Genomic DNA, 21860 nt, shown 5'->3' on the forward strand with positions numbered 1-21860 from the left:
TAAAAAGGAAGTACAGTTTTAGAGTGGTTAGTAAAGAAAATAAACCAGTCTGAAAATGTTTTTATTTTTCAAGACTGTTAATGGTCAAAGCATACAAATTGCAATGACAGTAAAATTAGAAACATCCTCTTAATTGTTATCAATGTTTTGACTCACAAGAACACAAAACACAATTCCTGTAATTACAGTGAAATACGTCACAATTATTTAGTGGTCTAATGCAGCTCTTTGTGTCACACAATTTAATCCTTGTAGAATAATTTCACACTGACTAGCAGTTAATCCTGAATTCATACAGCACCGACTGCTAAAATGCTGTAAGTGAAAGTGAACCTTAATACTAGAGGAAATAGTTGCCATATTTGTCCTAAAACACAAAGCAAGTTGAGCAAGATCATCTGTAGCTATTGACTGCACTAAATCAAAACTATTTCTACCTGAAGCTCCAGCTGTTATTATCTTGTGTATTACAGGTAAAAAGAAATCATGTTTTAAGAGTGTTCCCTTCCTATTTCAAATACATTTGCTCTAAATATTTATTTGCTAAATGTGGAATGTGAAGATATTTTGGGTAAGGCAGTAATTTGAGTAAAAGTCTAAATTACAACTATTAAAAAAGGAATTCAAAATAGCCACTGTTATGTGAACCCAATACTACAAGAATTTTGACTGACAGGTCTTCAGATCGTCAAATATAAACTGTAACATCTTATAAGCACAACACACCCCATAATAACTTATCTTCCTAGAAATGCTGCGAGCCCACTGATTGCATTTTATTTAAAATTTAATTAATGGTGTCTTCAATGCTGTACTTCAGAGCTCAATCAGTACATGCATTCACTATTAATACTACGTTCTAACTTTCTCATATTGCTTATTCAGAATTCTCATTAGGAAATATTTAGATTTTTTTTCAAGTTCCACTTAAATTTGTTTTAATTATTAAGAAATTGCTGAGCTTTTGCTGCTACAGATAGAACATGACTTTTATTCAATTTTTTGAGACTCATATTAATATTTAGCTTTAGAAGACACAGCATAGTTAGTATTCTGCACTCCCAACAACAACCAAAAATTGTACATGACAAGCGAACAATTATGTTTATAACTGAGATACAGCTCTAAGTTGACACATGCCCTCAGTCAGAGGCCTAAAGCCTTTCTTTAATGATGACATAGTGAAAACATATTTGAATGCATCCTGTAGCTCTTGAGGCTTAGAGTGACCTTGATTCTCCCCTGGCAGCAGGCCATGATTTTGTTTGAAAAACATCACAGTGACAACCACACTCACAGAAACGATAAGACATACAGCACTACCATATGTCTTGCCTTTCCCCTCCACCAAAGGACCTGTGTGCAAGAGCATGAAAAAGAAAATAAATAAAAAAAAAAAATCTCACTCTTAAACACCCCTTGCACTTCAGTGTGACTGATCCACTCTCCCCATAAAACACATTTACATGGAACAAAGAGCATTCTTCTTGGAGAGAGGGGCAACAAAGCCCCGAAAAGCAGAGAACAGAGATCATTGCTAGTGCTGAGATTGCCGAATACAATGCTCAGTTCATTATGAAATGGCTGTAGATTCTGCCAACCCCAAATAGAAATCAGGATTAATGTTGAATTTGAGGGGTTGACTTGACTGGGATTATACAAATCACAACAGATACATATTTTCTTATCCCATCAGTCCCATCACAAGGCTTTGTTTCTAACCATGCTTCTTTAAGCCACATTACTGATGACTAAGACAGAAATTCATCTTTGATACATGCAAAGTGACATGGCTCAATTCTCAGTATTATTGTCACTAATTTCATGATTTATCAGAGTCAATGTTTTATATATATAAATACATATATATGTATATATGTATATATATGTGTATATATATATGTGTGTGTATATATATATATACACACACACACACACATACACAGCTACAGATGTTGAACCCTAAAAGAGGCAGAGCAGGGGGGAAAAAAAATACTTACATGATACTGTCTTGATTTCCAAACAAGTATTTTTAAATGAAAAAAAAAATAGGTGCATTTTTTTTTTCTAAACATCACTACTGATTTCAGACACATTGTGGAGAGGACTGAAACTGCAAGTGTCACTAGGACAATCTTCTTAGTCCCACTGACTGGCTAAAGAAGTTCTGTTATTTGTTGATAGGCAAACCATAGACTATCCTTGCAGAATATTCCCTTCAGTTTTCTTTGGCATGAAAGATCCTGATACCACTCAGTCTCTTAATTCAGTTGAAGAATCCAAACAGTGTTTACCAACTTCCATCCTCCATCTTGTAATGCACAGTAGGATCGTATGATAACTGTAATAAAAGCATCTCTAGAATAACTTTGTTAGAGCCCTTGGGTAAATTTTTTCAGACAATAAAAATTCACAGGTAGTTTTAAATTTGATTTTTTTAATGTAAACTAGCAAATACATTTTTAGCTCAAATAAAAGCTTACTAAAAATTGAACTTATTCTATAGGAAGAAAAAAAGTCAGAACCACTGTTTTAGAAGACATTTTAGACAGCCAAGGAATACTGTTTCCTTTTGAAAGAGTGTAAAATACTTGACAGTTGCATCACTACCTTGAAGGGTCCTCCCTGAATCACTTTAGCTTCATTTTCCTCACAGCATATTTCACAGACTTTGCTGTTGCCCAAGTTCTTAGACGGACCTTTCAGGAAAGCACTGTATTACTCTACCTGTGTCCCGAGCCAAGAGCCCACCTGACTTGAGCCTGTATTCTGAGCATGGCTACTGGCTCCTTGCCATAGGGAGGCTGTGTTTCAAAGACAAGTGAAGACATTTAGTTTAAAAAAAAAAAAAAAAAAAAAATTGTTGCATTCAAAGACTAGGTTAGAATAGAACAGGTGATCCTGCCTCTACCTTTGCCTTGGGCAAAGACCAGACAGAGGCTAATTCAACAATGTTTAAGACTTGAAGTGTTCTTTCAGCAATAGTTTCAAATTATAAAGATTTTGCTTCATCCATTTAATCTAGACAAAAATGGGTGATTCACTATATATGTTTTGGTAACAGTAAATAGAAGGGTAGCAGGATTCCATGGTCATTCAAATACAAACATAGATGTGCCATCTTGGAATGGTTTGTACTTTCAAATAACCACTGAAACAGAAAACAAAAAAAAGCACACTGGATTTTCCTAATATCAGATAACAACAGATCAGGACAAAGAACTGTATTATGCACTGCCTTGTCTCCAGAGGTGACAAACAGATGTACAAGAACAGGACAAATACACACAGCTACCTTCACAGAGAACTTGTGGTCTGCACCTATGGGACTTTCTAAGTCTGAGGTGGCATCCAAGAATTCTTGATGGGTTTTCTTTTCAATAAATTTGTTCACATGCAGTTGAGAATACATCAAAATTTGTTTACACTGATGTTAGCACAGATCTGAATGTGCACTGTGCAGTGAATGGAAAAACTCATGCAATGGCCTCAAACACTCTTAATATTGCTATAGAGAAAAATGTGTCACTGGTGCAGCACCATGTCGCAAACCTAGAAAGGTAGGATATAAGTAAAAAAGAATTTTATTCCAATAAACCTTTAAAGGAAGGTATTTCAGACTCTGGAAATACTAAAGGCATAGCCCAAGAGGTAAATTACTTCTTTCAAGAAGATAATATGAAAACTTTTACTACAATCATAAAGCATTGGGACCCAAGATCTCCATTACCTTTTAGACTCTTGGCATCATAAAGGCCATTGACTGTTGTACACAAGGCTGTTGGAGATTTTCAAACCAGTATGAAGCAAATAACACCTTGTTCCCCATCTCCCTCCCACTCCTCCCCTTTTCGTCAATACTCTCATGCAGTTGCTTCTTTGTTCTGAGCACTGAATATGTTTATCCATTGGGGACCCACCCAAAACCTCCCCAAAACCTGTGTACTGTGAGTTGGCTTTCAAGTTATATATGCTTTAGTGTTCTCTTGTCCAGATTTGTATATGATCCTTTTTTCCATCTGAGAACAGATCAAATTAGGTTGAAGTCACAAATGAAGGGAAGATCTTCCTGCTTTGTTCAAAGTACTAACCATTTCTGATTTTGCAAAGGTTATTATAACATTTTTTTTTTTTTTTTTTTTTTTTTTTTTTTTTTTTTTGCTAGCATGGCACACAAGGACCTCCTTGACAAGGACTGGCTTCTCTTATGCCCAGATCTACAGCACTCTTATCTGGTATTACAGGGGATTCACAACTGAAACCTTAGAACTCTCCTGTTAATCTATAAAGACCTCAGAGTCTGACAGTCAGCAGAACATGCTCTGTTACTTGAAGTTCAACAGGTTAAATGAAAGCTGGCAGCATGGAGACAAAATTCAGCAGCTTTATTTACCCTGGAGTAGTTATTCAGTTGCAAGAGCAACTCACCTCAGTGATAAGATCACCAAAATTGAAGAGAACCTTTCTACAACAATTACTTCATTTTTTCATGGCTAAGACATCAATACCTTTGGAGGGAGTCTCATGGAAAAATTCCACATTTCAGCATTTGAGCTGGGACACATCTGCACTACACAAGGGAGGATGTGCAAAGCTAATGCATCCTATCTCCCTGCGGTATAGATTCCTCAGAGGGCTGGCAGAGAATCTAACAAGATAAACATTGGAAAAATGTCTCAGACAGTTCCATCTCATATAGAGAAGAACTGCATGACCCAGTCACAGCAGCATCTAAATGAACAGAGGGAGTGAGAAGATCATGTATGTGTGATTGTATCCAATGAGTCAGGAACATGCTAAGGTCTCTTCAATGCAGAAGAGAGGAAATATGGAGATGAAGGAGGTAGAAGAAGAGAGCAGAGGTCTGCTTAGTAAGTCTTATTCTGAATTAAATACTTTAAAATAGTAAACAGCAAACTTGTTCAAATTAATTTTTTTTTTAGAAATTGCTACTGATGCAGACTTTGTGAACCCCAACCCAAATTTCCTTTCTCTCCATTTGTAAGAGAGGTTCAAGAAGTATTTCTTCCCCAGGTTGCTTCCACTCCAGCCAGTCCATGTCTGGATTTGGCCTATACTAATGCATTTATTTATCTAGCAAAGAACATCTTTACCCCTTTGAGGAGACTTAAGTGGAAGATAACAAATAGTGTAAACTGAGGATCTTTACCAAGCAAAGAAATTCCCCGTAAAAGCCATCACTGTCCTATCCAAGTAGATCTCTGTCAGCTAAAGCTGATGCCATTCCTGACATATGATTAAGCCTGTTATGTGATTTTACCTAATTAGAAACAGTCCAACTACAGAACTTCCAGAGATACCATTTCTACAACAAGAAAAACTCTATTTAACAATGATATTTTATGATACTAAAGCAAGTTTGCATGTACTTTCACATATACTTCCTGCTCATCAGGCTGCCTAAATTCATGCCTGTAAACCTTAAGCTGCTGGACCCCCACGTACACCAAAATCTTGTGCAGGCACTCTCTCTCTTTTACAAGGTTACAGAAAAAGCAGCCACTCTGGGCTTTTCAAATAAACAACAAGAGAAACTTCTAGACTTCTATCTAGGGCTGCCAGCACACACTTACTTCATGATGGCTCACTCAGTACAAATTAATCTAGTATAGATTCAGGTCAACCTGACCTGAAATGGATCTTAATTGAGTTAGTACAACCAGGCCTAGAGTATCCCATTGCTGTGGTCTGATTCACCCCATTAAAAACAGAACAAAAAATCCACTAGCAACAAACACTGGCATTATGCCGCTCAAGCTTTTTTTGAAAACTAGAATTAAGTTCTGAGAAGTCAGCATAATATAATACTTCAAGGAACACAAACAGATCCAAAGGGTCAGAAAACGGTCACACTTTACATAGCCATGAGGTAGATTCAGGACCAGGTTGTGTGCAAGCCAGAATTCCTGGAATTAGTTATCAGAATTGTATTACAGATACTCTCCTCATAATTCACCTTATTCTGAGATGAAAAAAAATTCTTCTCCGTTTACAAAGGAGTTTCTAAGTCCATGCCAACTACACACGGCTCTCTTGTTGGCAAGACAACATGCTACAGAACACAGCAAGAATGAAAAAGAGGAAACCCAGGAAGGTTTTTGTTCCCTTGACAGTAGATTGTCACTGGTGGAAGGCGCTTAACACCAATTACAGAGATAATACATAATTTAAAAGGCCAGCAATGTTGCTTTATGTTTAAAAACTGGGTACTTTTCTGCTGCGTTGAGTAGCACTGATCAAATCTGTATTTTTTCATAACACAAGACAGGAGGGTGCCATGTTGTAGCCTCACCTATGTTAGCATTGAAGGAAAAGCAAGAGAACTCCCTAACAGAGAAGCAAAGTAGAGAAGGGATGCCTAAAGTAGAACATCACCCTTCCCTCCGTCTCTGCCCCATGGGCCTTACCCCAAAGGACTTCCAATAGAAATTATTGACAAGTCGGCCAGGATATTCACTGTAAATTTCTATGCAGGAGAACACTAAGGAAAAAGAGCTTTTTCCCCAACTCACTGTTTCTAAAGAGTTTCATTTAAATATAAATGTTCTCCTGCAAGTGAACAGGATTTATGTTAAAGAAAGAGTAAATGTTCCAAATGTATCATCCACACCAAATATTGCTTAAATGCATCAATTATTTTTCCATATATGTCTGAGTATCTTTTTAACAATGGTTAGCATTCTATCCAGTATTACTACCCAATTCAATGTCTTCTTCAGTTTTATTTAAAGGAAGAGTCAGCTGAAAAGCAGATATCAGTAGCTCGCTATAAAAGTCCAACATCCCAATTCTGCAAGAAAGGCTAAGAGTAAGTAAAACCACTCAGATCACAGGCAGAGCTTTTCACATCCTCCAAGTTTGCTCATAATTCAACATCACATTCTATCAAAAAAAGTAACAAGGTCAAATTGTTTTATCTGTCATTGTCAAGCAATGCTAAAAAGTTCAGAATTTGGCCCAGTTTTAATCAATACAAATAAGCAGTCTTACTCACTTAGAAATATATTAACCCTGATCAATAGATTTCATACAACAGCTGCACAAAAAAATCAATGAACAATGCAACCTATACAGAACATTGCAAATGTTTGCTCATTAGGAAATTACTGTTGCTTCCTCTTTTCTTTCCAAAAAGATAACAATATTGCAAAAGATTGTTTAGCCAAGTATTCTAATGCTAAAGGTGCACCAGTTGTATGTACACAGCAGATTACTGGATACTCCAAACTGAAGGGGAATCAGTTCCAGATGTTTTCCACTGATTAAATTTAGCCCAAGCAAGGTTAAGTAAATGACAAGCAGCTGCTTTTCTTTTTTGCAATAGTCACAAAAAATACTCTTACAGTTGTGGCTGCCTCTAACTGGTAGACACATGGTGCAGTACCCATTATCCTAGGTTTTCATGATTAACAGAGTCTGTGAACAGTCTTCAGAACAACTGATTCTTTTCACCTCTTGTCTGTTATATCTTATGCAGACCAGAATTAACAGGGAAAAGCACAACAATTTAAAAAATGAAACAAAACAACAAAACACACACACCACTTATCTGTTTGGAATGACTGGATTGTGCACATCCCTGAGACACATCCACTCTTGCTGTATATACTACTTTCTAATGGAGTAAGTAGAAGTAAAATAGGAAAGTGTTCAAGCATCACTAGATCAGATCATAGCTCAGTGCAATACTGGCATCCCCAAAATGACTCCTCACTCAGTTTCAAACAGGACAGCAAAGTGTGTTGATTTCATGTTCTCAGACACAGCACTCATGAGAACAGCAGAAAGAAAGTCAGCCAGCAACAGATGCAGGAGGTATAAATCCAGAATTAAACATGTTTGAAGATTCATTATGTAATAGCAAATAAGACCACTTAAAATGCATCGATTGCCTCTGTATCCCTCTTGGAAAGGTTATTAAATCTTTACTTGCAAAAACCAAAGATCACTGACTGGAATGTGTCAGCTTTTACCATGCACAGAGGTTGAAGCTTTATTTTTTAGACTTCTCTCCTTCTATTTATATTCAGACATACAGTGAGCCTTTTACACCTGATATGATTAAACTGACATAAAGGTATAAAAACTTCTTGTGCATATATTTTAGGCAAGTTGACAGGCCAGATTTTCCATCACAGCACTTATTCCTGGTGGTGCAGAGTACCATCTTCAAAGCACAGAAATAAAAGTAAAGATTACCATGGATTTGTGGCTGAGATAATCTGGAAAGTGCACTATACATCCCTGTATTCAGAGTTCTTTTCTAAGCATCTTTGATGGGACTGCAAAACATATGCTATGTAAAGAGCTATATCAAGCAAACTAAAATCATTTAGAAAGTGGCTAACAGCTAGGTATCTAAACAGGAAGCAAAAACAAAAATGAGAACACTTAATTTTTTTCTTCTCCATTTTTTAAGTAATTTTGTCACAGACACACAAGTATACACACACACACAGAGTCAAAGAACTAGAGTTTATTTTACTTCCAATTATGGAATCTTTTCAGCTTTCCCAGCTGACATACAGTGTAAAATATATGCTTTTCAAGCCCTATAAAATCACATGTTCAAGATGAAAAGTGTATTTACTGGCACATAGTCCCCCATGTAAGTAGAACTAGTCAAAAAAAAAAAAAGCTTGTTTTGTTTTGTTTTTGTTTCGATCTCCTACAATAATGTTTTGTCATTTCCATCAGAAATAACAAATTTTTGTGACTAAAAAGTAGTTTTACATTCTGGATTAAATCACATCTTATTTTTCCCACAGAGCATGCACTACATTTTCTGCAAAAAAACAGCTTCTCTTCTTGTAAAACCTGACACTCCTGATTACCACTCGTTGTTTATGCTAACAATAAATAAACAAGTAGGTCTATGTTCAATACCACATTGACTAATAGCATTCTTTACTTCTGTAATGCTGTGTCAGTCTAAAAACCCTTCATAAACTATTAAGACTCACAATATCTCTGTGACAGAGACAAGACTTATATTCGTTTAACAGATTACACAACCAAAGCACAGTGAGTTAATTGTCTGCCCAAGGTCACATAGCAAATCAGTAACAGAGCTAGGAACAGGATCCAGGAACACTGACTCATGCAGCAGTCCCTCCCAAAGGGAGAGGAACCTCTTCCATACAGCCTCAACATCAAAACACGGTTTCCATTGCAGTCAAACAGCCCACAACTACACGCTTGAATTTTGTCATGATCTTCCATTCTTGTTTTGATAGTTTCTAGCTGCTTCTGCTTCTTTTGTAGAAAAACATTTGAGGAAAAGGCTGACAAAAAAAAACAAACCAACCAAAAAAACCCAGTAGACACGAACAAAAACGAAGGGCAAAAGACTCCCCTATTCCCTTTTATAAGAGGAAGTAGCTGTTTCTCTGCTTTCAGTGAGATGGCTCTGAGGTGGCTCAAAAAGGCCTTCACTTCCATACAGTCAATAGTGAACAGCAATGGAAATCCTCAGACTACAGCACTAGACTTCCTCTGTATGTCACCACTGGCCTAAGTGCTGGTAAAGTTTCCCTCCCCCACTTCTCTTTTCTTTTACACTGGATTGCATGCAGATCTACCTTGCATTCTGAAATTGAATTACTGTTGTTTGGAGTTTGGTCTTTGGCATGTTAGACCAAATAATCTGTATTGTGGACTGTGCTGGAGCAAGACTGTTGCTACGCCACTGGAACATTTAACAAAAAGATGAGATTCTAAAGTAGCAGTGTGGAGAAAAAATCCACATTATATAGGATATGCTTATTTGTGCATTTAAAGGTACAGTTCATAGACCGTTTCCCCAGGCAACCCCCATTTATTTGTTAGTTTCCCATTCCCTGGTTAACAATCTACATTATGATTTCTAATATTAATTTTTGACTAGTTAGAAAGGAATTAGAAAATTGTGGTCTTAACCAGAGTTCAAGCCCTCCATGAAAAGGGAAACCTTAAATTCTAAAATGCCTATTTTTTTTTTCCTCCTCTCTCAAAGGTTGCTCTGACTTCCTCAAAATAATTTGGATCATACAACCTCCAGAAGGACAGGTGCTGCAGTGCTGTACTAGAAAAGGCTCTGCCTACAAGGGTTTGAGTTCAATGCATCCTCCAGCACTATGCAGTGAGGGTCTTATCTTTCCCACACTGTGGCACCATGTACCGTGAACAGCTGGTTAATATACCAGAGATCAGGTCAAGCAGCTGCCTTCGTACTTGATATCAAAAGTGTGGGCACAGGTCAATGCAGAGAATTAGTCAGATACAGGATTAGCAGGGGAACAGGAGACAGAATCCAATTGCAGAAGCATTGCTGCCTTTGTGGGAGGCTCACAGGTCTACAGGCTGCCTTCCAAAGGGCTCTCAGATACTTTTTAGTTAACACCAAATGCACATTGAATGAAAATTCTACTCTATTGCAATATCTGACCAAATGGTGGCCTTGTTTGATAGCATCAAGCTCAAAAATCTCTCTAAATGCATTTCTCATTTAAATAATGAACAACTGGTAACTATTTTGTAAACTATCATATTCCAACAAGTTTCCATCCCCCTTACAGCAGCCCAAGCTAATTTTCTAGGCCATCATTCAGATTCTGTGTTTATGCACAAGTGAGACAGGAAGAGCGACTAAAATCAGTATGTAAACTGTCTTCTGCTCCTCTCTTCTATATGTAACACATTGCCACATCACAGAAAAGCACCCCACATGACCTGATGTGATTGCTCTTGACCAATTCATGCTGTTACATATTTGCTTCCTATTGTCTGTTTTCTACAAACAGTTTGATTACTTCATAAGTCTTCTAGGAAACAGACTTTCCTGGAAATGGAAATTCTTCCTCTCCTCCCTTTCAAAGCATGCATTGTGTGCCCTTTTATTACAGACCCATGCATCTCTCCAGCCTCCTGTCAGTCCTGTTAGTGGCTTCTCGGGTTGTTTCCAGTCAGTCCCTTACTCCTCAGTGATTTGCTTTGCAAGGCCAGATAACTAAAAGCAACCTGACTTCAATATATCCTTCCTAATTACCTCTTCTGCTCTGACTTGATTTACTGCTCACTGAGTCATTATCCAAATAATACCAAGTGACACAAACTGTAGTGTCAATTGTAGCAAATTCAGTTTCACTTTCCAGTGAAAAGAAAAAAGCATTAACTATTTTGTGACATCATTACTTTATTTACACTTTATGTTTAATAATTGGGCCTAATTTCCACTCTGCATAGATATTAATCTCAAGTTCAGCTCATTAAAAAAGCTCACAATTTTACCCAGATTGTTCCTGTCTTTTCTACATTTTGGAAAAGTGACAGCCTGGTATATTCATATGAATTCCCTAAGCAGCTTCTATGTCTCTGAACTCTTTTGTGTTGTCCCATATTAGTAATAGGAACTGGGCCTCAGCTTTATACTCAATTTGCAAGACCCAAGGAATGAGGCTCATCGGACCAGCTCTGTTCAAACTTTTCTTGATCTGACATTAAGTGATTCAGCTGTGACAGCAGTTTTTCTAATTGACCAGGTGTCCCTATCTAACTTGGTTTACTTCTGTTTATCTTTGTGTTCAACAACCACAGTTTCATATCTACAGCAGTTATTCTAGTAGAATGAGATATTTACAACCAAATAATGATATTGTTTATGGAAATACAGGCTCGGTAGAATGTCGGAGGCCTTGAGAAGTAGAAACACAGAATGCAGCATATAGGAGTACATGCATGAGATAAGAGATGGGGCACAGCTTTGGCACTGAAGACCCCACAGCTATAAAAAAATTCATTAACAGTCAGTTAAAAAAAGAAAAAATAAATTAAAAAAACTAAAAAAACAAACAAACACACACACAAACACCACACCTTCACACCACACCTTCCTGGAGCAGGATAAAACTGTTTTTAAGGCTAACAGACAATAAAGAAATATCTTACATACATAAAGGTGAATATATGAGGTAAATTCAGCCAAAACCTGGAGCTGCACACCAATGAAAAAAATATGTAAAAGTGCATTAGGAAACATAACTGACCCCAAGTGGCTCCTGGGGAAGGAAGAAGAAACTATCATCATCAAAAATGTCATATTTCTCCTTGTGAAGGACACCAGATTCCAACAACTCATTCTAACACTTCTCCTTTTCCCCATACAGCACATAAAACATTAAGACCCAGAGAAGCAGTAGAGGATAAGTGTAAATGCCAGGAAAACAGTCAGAAATTTAAAAGTACTTTTTACAGTTTAAACTGTATTTTTACCTCTTTCTTTTTTGTTACAATTAGATCTGGACAAACAGCAATTAGATTTGAAGATTTCAGCTATACTAGCATTAGATTTTCGTTTTGCTTATATAACATGTGCTTCCTCTTTCTTATAAAGGCAACTTTTAGCATAACACTTCTTAGTCTTAGTTCCTACCATGTGTTATCTATTAACTCTAAGTTTCCATTCTTAAGGTCCAATAACTGTTTCACTTCCTTCTTCTTCCCAAGGCCGGCCAAGTCCATAATGTTACTCTTCAACACACCTTTCATATTTTTAAACAAACATCTAACAGTACAACTCAAAGGTAGAACAGTCTCTCCTCTACTTTGGGTCTTCACCTTCTGTACCAAAGCTACTGAAAACCTAGCTGAATAATAGGTTTTTTCCAATGCATTCCTTCAGACACAGATGTTGGGAAAAAGCCATAAGGTCCTGTATCACGAGAAGATTTTGTTGGTTGCTTAAACATAACAAAAGAAAGACTGATTTCCTGTTTTTATCATGAGCAGTTGAATTGTCCCTTGGCATCTCTATGACAGAGTCTTTGATTTTTCTTCCTTCTCTCACCAAGAAAATTGCACAGTAAGACTTATCATGATGTAAATTCTAGATCTGAGAGCAAAAATAATCAGGACCACATCAGTGCTGTGAAATAGCTTACCCCAAAACACACCAATTCATCAGGTCTATTTAATCTGTCTTTAAAAAGGCATCTTTGCATCTTTATTATTAGGCAACATGTTGATTCTTAAAAACAGTTTGTTTTCTTCTCTAACTTTCTACACTTTGTAAGGTTTTAACAGTTATCTACAATATTAATTTTAAGCAACAAAACATCCTGTTCTGGGGTATGACCTCTCTTGAAACTCATAATTATTATTTTTCCCCACTACTGTGCTGACTGTCTTTTTTTCCAGTTGTAATAGTCAACTTGATCAAAACCTCCACTGCCACTTGTCCATGGTGGACAGGACTTCTGTTGTTTTTTTCTCTACAGCACAAAGTTGTCACTCACCATGTGCTTTTCTTATGCCAATTTCATCATAAAGTCTCCTTACCATGCAGAGAAACTTTCTTTTGCTACTGAATAGCTAAATTCAGTCTTGCATCACAATTGAATTTATTTGAAACATTTCCGACTAAATGAAGTCTCATCTAAATGTACTGTCGCTGAGGAAGCAAAAATGTTTTCTGAATAAAAAAAGTCTAAACTCTGTTTTACTGATAATACTAATCAGAAAATATCTGAGGGAGCTGCAAATACTTTCTCTCACTACGTACTCTCATAGTCTCTGGGACCATCTGGTACAAAGTCCCTGCTCAAGTCTGGTGTGATTGGTTATCTAAACTCTGGTCTTAAATTAGACAGAATAGGGAGTTGAATAAATGCAGAACAAAACCAAACAGACTCAAACAAAAACCACCACAACAGCATACAAAAAACACACAGCACACACACACACACGCACAAATTAAACCTCAAAAGCTGCCAGATTTACTCAGAACTAAGAGTGAGTTTGGCAGAGGCAGCTGTCCTCTTCCTCTCAGCATCCATCTCCCTTTACACCATCCCCCACCCCCAATTTTACCATCCACTTTGGTCATGCAAGATAAACCACAGAATTCACTGAAAGTCCTTGCTCAGGACAGCCAGGGCTGAAACAGCAGAGACTTAAAACTTTCTGGTAGAGGCAAGTATGTTTCCACGAGTCTTACTCACAATCAAGTACGATAAGTACCTACAAGTCTTGAACTGATTTTAGAAGCCGAATAGCCCTATGCGGAATATAGGTTCTCACTGCAAAACCACCAGCATCTGCTAAACTCACCTTCTTAAGAGCATTACATTTTTCAGAAGCATGGTATCTGGATACTTTCATTTGCTAATTTGGAACGTATCTTTATATTTACGCTTTTCTGACTCACTGACAGTCATGCAGATCCTCCAAAGCTTTGGTGTTTTCTTTTTTTCTGTTAATTTTAGCCACATGTTTTTTCTCACCTTTCACTCAGCTTGTCAGCACTGGAATCTATGAATCTACTTCATTTAAAATGTTTGCTTCTTTCTATATTACTGCAGATTGTAATCTATCTATACCAGTGAGGGAAAGCAGCCTTTTTTTCCCCCATGGAAATGCAACTGGTTTCCAGAACAACCAACCCATTACTAGATAGGTGAATTGTGGAATGTCAGAATCCAAACTAATATTATAGACAGAATAAATCAACATTAACACTATTGCACACTTTATGTAAGAGGGCTTACAAAGATATTACGGAGGGTCATCAAAAAAGACAGTTGCCTCCACTCTCCTAGTGAAAAGTTAGTCTTGCACAGGTTTGCTTTAAATTGCGGGAGGGAGGGATGGAGAAGGTGGGGAAGAGCATGTCAGTATTCAAGATACTCCAAAAAGCAAACAGAAAATAATTGTGATGAATAGGGAATTTTGGTTTTGCCCCAGCAGAAGTTTATCACTGTGAGAGTCTTGTGACTTTGACGAATTTTACAATAATGAGTTGTGTATACAACCTACAATAACTGACAGAGATTAATACATTCCATCTGCTGATGTCCCAGGAGGATGACCTTCCAGGTCCAAAAACTTAGACATTTTTATAATTTTCCCTCCCTAATAAAAAGCATTATGAAACAGCTCTTCCGTTCATTTTGACAAGCACACATTGCAGTGAATAGCTGTTATTTGAAGATGAAATTCAAGTGCGCATAAAAGATTTCAGTTACACTCAAGTATTGTTTTTCTTCTATTTGGATCAGTCTTCATGATCTGCCACTGCCTCTTGCTATCATAGCTAACTGTCATCTTGATACTGAATTGTCTTCTTTAAATTTTACAGGAACATCAAGGATGCCAAAGAGTTCATACCTGTCTTGTCACCCTGATAATAGACCCTGCTGCAGGGCAGTATGTACACAATGGTTGACAGAAGTAAAGATGAGTTTCAAGACTATAGAGAACATTTATGGCTATAATTTCAGGTGAAGATGGAGTCACTGAGGGTTTAAAATCACTACAGGAATGCATGGTGCAGAACTAAGGCACTGATTTCCTTTTAGGTTATCAAGTGTTCATTTCAAGATTCCACAATTTATAGTATATAAAGTTTTAGTTTCTACATTATGCACTATCCAGTACATGGTTTTTATTAGACATACACAAGTATCTCAGAAAACTTAATATTGATCATACCTATAGGCTTTAGAAGGTTTTCCTTTTCTCAAACCTTCTTCACATAAATGAGAAAAGCATTTTTGCCTAGCTTTGAAAGTTATACCTCCTAAGCAAGTTTTCAGCAAGCCAAGAGAATGCTGGGTGGACATGGATACTGTACAGGATATCTTAAGAAAAAACTTATGTTCATACAAAAAGGTGTACTCACAGAATGCAGTTCCCAAATTACAGTAAGTCTCTCCTTTGTCAAGGAAATTTTAATTTAATTCCAGCCTATTTCTGCCCAGAACAAGGAATTTTCTTAGTGGAACTGTTATTCTGTCACCAGCATTTGCCAGGCATTTGTTTTAGGTCTCCCCACAGTCTCTCTCACATCTGACTGGAACAGCAGACCAGAAGAGCTGTTTTAAAGCAACAGCTCTGCTTCTCCTAGGTCAGGCCTATAAAAGTGATTTAATTCAACCTTGAAGTCTGCCATCATCTGTAAAGTATCCAGCCCCAATAACCAACGAATAAAATATTCCACTACAGCAACACTGAAATAGACATTGGCATGGTCCTTTAAGTGCTTTATTGTTATTATTTTCTCTGCCTTTTCTACTTTCAGCTTTTAAAAAGAGGAAAAAAAATACCCCATTTACAGGCTTGAAGCCTAGCACTTCCACTTCCCAAGAACAGCAGCCTATTAATTCTGGCAAGGGGAACTTCACTGAGAGAAATCAGCTTTAAACTTCTGAGAGGTGTCAAGAATGTTCAGTCAATTGAGCAATCGAGTTAGCCAACTACATTCCTGGAAGCTTTGCAACAGAAGGAATAAATCAGAAAATCAAATTAAGTGTGACTTACCCCTAACACTGGCTAAGTCAAAATGTGAAAGAAAATGAAAAATAGATAAAAGTTAATTGGTAAGGGAATAATATGTGTGGCTGTGTCTCAGAACAAGAATAAATTAGACCAGCTATAATAAAAGTACAATCAGAAAACATTCTCAGAAAAAGTGGAAGAAAAAATATTTCACTTTCCTCTGCTACCAAGCTGCCAGGCAGAAAAAGATAAAGGCTTTTCAATCTCTTCCCTCTGATGCACAGAGCTTTGCTCAGACTATGAACGTTTAAGGAATGTAGCTTAAATGAATAAACGTACTGACAGAGTCATAAGTACAGACAACAGTCCTTAACATCTTAACTTTCTTTAGCACTGCTCAAAGCTATGCAACACTTTGCTTCTTCTGTCCATCATTGACTGATACCACAGTATCAAAATACACTCAGCAAAATGTATTACATAGTCAACAAGAGAAGCTGCACAGCTCTAATAAACATGCTGAGAATGAACATAGTATTCTGTTAAGAGGCATGTAGTTAAAGCAGCAAATTTATTTATAAATCACACCCTTGGTCCCCTTTCCCAGAACCCTATAAAAGCACTGAAAACGCCAAACAATTAAAATACCACCATTGCTGAAAAGCATTCTGACCTCAAGGTGACAGATGTAACATTTATACAAGATTATAAAACATAAGGAAGAACATGAGGAGCAATGAAAACCTCCATCAGTGGAAGAAAGAAACTCTTTCTCCCACAACAGAAGTTCATCGCCATCAGTTGCAGGAAGTAGAGGCTTGAAGGTCTTTCTAAATCCCTGTGTGAGCCAGATGCTCCCAACACTTACAGATGTGCCTCAATATGCCACAGCTCTCAGCTCCCTGCTATTCCACATTTGACAGACTGCCCTACCATGGATTACATCGGTTGCATTGACAATACAATATGGCAATTCTGTTAAGTCAGAGCAATCTAGTGAAATTCCTACCTTCGATTCTGTTCAATACAGAAGATGGTACATATTCCCTCTGGGGGCAAAAATATTTCAAGTATTTTTTTATTAAAGAAACCATCATGTCAAGACCACAGCCACTCTTTATGCAGGCTGCAATTGTGTGACAGCTTCAATGTCACAAAAGGGCAGCAATTTTATACAGTGTTCACGTTCAAGCATATCAAACACAGATGAAAACATAAGTCAAAGCACTACATAACATACCTTTGACTAGGGCCAGTGTCTTTGTATACCTCAGTTAACTTGGCAAGGCTTTGCATGCCTCTAGGCACGGAACATAACTCCTCCACTATGAGGAAATAATCTCCTCTTGAGCTAAAGATTTAGCAGACACAGAACTAGGACACGTTTCCAAAATGCCATCAGACAAAAGAAATCAACGCAAAGGTGAAAAAACTAGCCACCCAAAGAAAACTCACTTTATAGTAAACAATACTATTTCATACCCACATTTCCACTACAAACTTAATTTTAAAAGAATTCTGCAAACAAAGCAGTATTTTAGCTCAACGGTGATATTCAGCCAGTTTCTAAGTTGAAATACAACAGACACTTGTAGCAACAGACAATATTTTAAATGAAGAAAAAAAAAAAACACACACACTTATCAAAACCTCTTGGTTGTCATAACATAAAAATATTCAGCTGTTACTATCACAATTTATTTGTACAGCCTTTACGAGGGTGCTGTAAAAAAGTAAAGATATTTTTCCTGTTTTGCTTCTCTTCCTTCAGACTCTATGTGGGGTAAAGTTTAAAGGTAGGGTAGATCTGAGGAAGCTGTCCATCCACCTCAGATAATTTAACAAAATAGAATTAACAATATATCCAAAAACTTAATTGACTTAACTTTGGTAAATGAATAAAGATCTTTGCTGTTCACACCACATGAATTTAAAGATTTCCTTTAATTTGTGTCCCCCTGTTTTTGTTATATAATTGTCCTTGGTTTGAGGCATCTTGCTTTACTGAATAGTTTTAAACTATTTTTTTCCACAGAAATTACACCTTCATTCATTTAATTCACTTTAACATTGTCTCTTAAAAAATGCTAATGACAACATAAGCAAAAGTAAATTACCTCCTGGTTCCTCAATGTAGAAAGACACATCTTTTTTGTCTTCTTGTTCACCAATATGATCATAAGTGATCTGTGGAATAGACAAGGCATTCTCTCCTGGGTTTATTACAGGTGCAGAACCATTACCACATCCTAATTTCCCTTTTCTTTTATATCTTCTAGCCTGTAGTAGTAGAAATGGGATTATATGAGAAGATACTATCAAAAACACAAAGATACACATGTGAACTTCACTACACAGTAAATTCATTTGAGATCGTATTTTGTAATATTTTTTTTTTTTTTTAAGAATGCAATCAAAATTCAGTTGAAGTGTTACATCCTTGGTTAATGTTTTCAAATTGGCTGATTTTGAACTAGCAACCTAAATCTAGTAAGAATTTGATTCTCCAGAGAAGATGCCTAGCATATTCTGAAAATCAGGTCTCAAGCAAAATTTCTCAAACTGGGTCCAGAACTCAAGGCACCCAGAATACTAATCACTTGAGTATGCAACAGCTTGGCTGCAACAGATTCCTAAAGCTCTAATTAAACCAAAGCATAGACTTTGAGCTATGACCTCGGCAGTGTGCAGCCTTTTCAGAAAAGAAGAGACAAAATAAAAATTAAAAAAAAAACCACACACACACCCCACACACAAGCAAACAAACAAAAAAAACCCCACCACAAACATTTACCAAAAAGACTAAATAAACACATCAGGAGAAGATAAATCCTTCCTCCTGCCTTTAAAGTTGCAGTTCTCCTGATTTTAGAAGCCTAAGAGGCAACCTAATAAAGACCCTAGAATTGGTACATAAGCATAAAAAAATGAAGGCTTGAATTCAATGGGTTCCAAGCAAGGCTGATCTCTGTCTACCTTTGTGACTAGAAACAACCGACATAACAGCCACTCACATACTGACGACACAGCCTGTGCCATCTACCTCCTGGATTCTGCCACCACCTAGCTACAAAAAATACTACTTCTCACAATATAGCATTTATTTCCAGTCTTCGTGACCACCTACCCTTTGGCTCCAGTCTCATCTGGTTCTTCTACTCACACACCTCAAAACAGAGGTAAAAGACATGCCTTCAACTTGCCTGATGCTATAGTTCCTTCTAACAAAGAACTGAGATCTAGGGCTACTGCACTCAATTCTGCAAAGTACTCTGGCCTCTGAGGTGACCACTAAGCCTTTTGCAGAAACAAGCATCATCAGAGATGACAAGTACTCAACACATCAACACAAACATCTCCAGGCTCAATATATTGACAAATAGCTCAATGTTACTCGGTCTAAGCAAGCCAATTCTATTTTATTATGGTCTGCATTCAGTTTTTTTGAATTCATTCTTCTGTTCAGCTCTACAGCGACTAAACAATAGTATGCTTTAAATTAATCAGGTCATGAAAATGGTAAAACAGGGTATTTATTGTAGACAACGGATGCACTACCATGCCCCCAAATGCTTCTAAAGGCAAAGATTATAGACTGTCACAGCAGGAAAAGAAACTAGGAATTCTGTGGAGAACAAAATGCTACAACATGCATAAAATGATCAATATATATTTAAGCCTTTAAAATAAGAGGCTAGGTAGAGAAGGAAAGAACTAGTCTCCTTTGACAGGAGACAATGTTCCATTAGTAAGAAATGAAAGAAAACAGTAGGAAAATACTAAGGACACTAAAATCTTGCTATTTTTTTCTGGTTCTCCCACCATGGATTGCTTGCTGTTCAGCAACACACACTGCCCAGCCTTACTCCTTTTCTCCTGGTTCTTCTGCCTCTAGCTGTGAAGAAGCTAGTCTCATGGCAAAACTGCATTCTGCTCAGCACTGAGTAGATCACACTGCTGTAACACCCAAACATATACATGCACACAGATTATGCTGATAGATCTTTATACATGTGCTGTGGGGAAATTGCAGTGCAATTCTCTGTTCAGCAACAGGCACCAGTGGGATTTCACTGCCTAGCACCTTAGAAAAACTGGGTACCTGAGCTAGACCTGCTGCAGACCTGGGCCTTTCCAGAAGGGGTACCAAAGGCTAGGCAAGCTTTCCAGTGAAACTACATACCTATGTTTAGGCAATCCTATCTCTACAGACAAACGCTATTCCACTCTACTGCAGCCACAGCTCAGGAATTTGCCCAGATTTCTACACACAGCTCCAAATAAAAGTACCATGAAGAGAAATACCTGAGCAAGACAAGCGTAGGTACTGTCAGTCACATGTTGAATGTGAACATAAATTTTTAAACTAGCTTTCTCCTTTCTTCCTGTATGAACTACTACGCAAAATGAATACAAAATGGGAAAGTGTCATCACTGACTTATACTACCCTTTAAGAAGGCAGAGGAGACTTCAGAAGAGATAAAACAATGGAGAATCAGTACCTGTCAGGCCACAACAGCAAATTTAAAATATTCCTGAGGGATAGGAAAATTTAAGGAAAATCAAACTAATCGTGCTGTGGCATGAGGAAAACAATCAAATGACCCATTACAAATGGCTTTCAGCTCTCCAAATTCTTTGGGCACTTCAGAAGGATTTTGTCAAGTTATCCCAATCAAATTAAAAGCAAGAACAGAACAGAGCTTTGTCAACTCTCGGTTACCTGTTTTCTCAGACTAGGGCTAGATGGCGCTGGTGGTTTTTTGGGATTTTGCACCGGTGATGTAACATAGATCTTCCATGTGGCTGTAGAACTGCAGGATTTCTCTGCTGCATAGCACCGCCACAGAGTCTACAATAAAACCCCAAAGCAATAATCTCATTGAATAAACAGTCACTGTTGTCCTGAAGGACAGGTAAGTCAGATTTTGCTGCAAACCAAACTGACAGCAAAACGCTAAATCAATGTAAATATGCTGCAAAGAGTTCTGATTGCAGTCACTGTGCTATATACAATACCATGCCTAATAAAATACACTCTGTATATGACTGTGGTGAGTGTTATTTACACCAGGAAACACATACTCAGTACAAAGATCATAAATACTTTCTTTGCAGTGTTCTCCCTAGGAGCTTGGGTCTAGCCTTACCCACAGTAAAAACAAACAAAAAAACACCACCACACCCACAAAAAACCTGCTCCCCGAAAAGTGTATCCCCATAAACATCATATAAGACTGCTGCTTCCCTTTCTCTGCTGTGTTCGACACTTTAGCAGCTGTGCACCATGCTATTACATTCTTGATGTTAGCATATAGACTGTTATGCTGGGACATTTTTCTAAACTGAGGCATATGTTTATATGTATACACATTCATCACCTCAGGATTTGACAGAGGCACAGGACCTAAGGGAATATAAAAACAAGTTAAGAATCAAAAGTTTATAACTTTTTTTTTTTAATCATTTTGCCAAATATTGCATCCAGTCAGCATCACTATACCTGTGAATATCAGGCAAATAAAGCCTCCTACACTCACTCATTAGAGGGGAAACAGGCAATTATCTGATTCTCTCTAGTGACTGT

At 37.3% G+C, this 21860-nt stretch overlaps 1 protein-coding gene across 2 annotated transcripts in view; it reads right to left on the reverse strand.

Moving 5' to 3' along the window:
• Positions 1-21860, reverse strand: part of LOC102092424 (potassium voltage-gated channel subfamily KQT member 1) — a 492070-nt gene that overhangs the window by 404843 nt on the left and 65367 nt on the right. For both annotated transcript variants that reach the window (XM_021298409.2, XM_065033942.1), the window contains exons 10-11: positions 20997-21125; positions 18390-18552 (exon numbers count right to left, since the gene is read on the reverse strand). In XM_021298409.2, coding sequence (XP_021154084.1) covers positions 18390-18552; positions 20997-21125 — 292 coding nt within the window. The remainder of the gene's footprint in view (positions 1-18389; positions 18553-20996; positions 21126-21860) is intronic.

Source organism: Columba livia, chromosome 1 (assembly GCF_036013475.1).
Source record: "Columba livia isolate bColLiv1 breed racing homer chromosome 1, bColLiv1.pat.W.v2, whole genome shotgun sequence".
NCBI lineage: Eukaryota > Metazoa > Chordata > Aves > Columbiformes > Columbidae > Columba > Columba livia.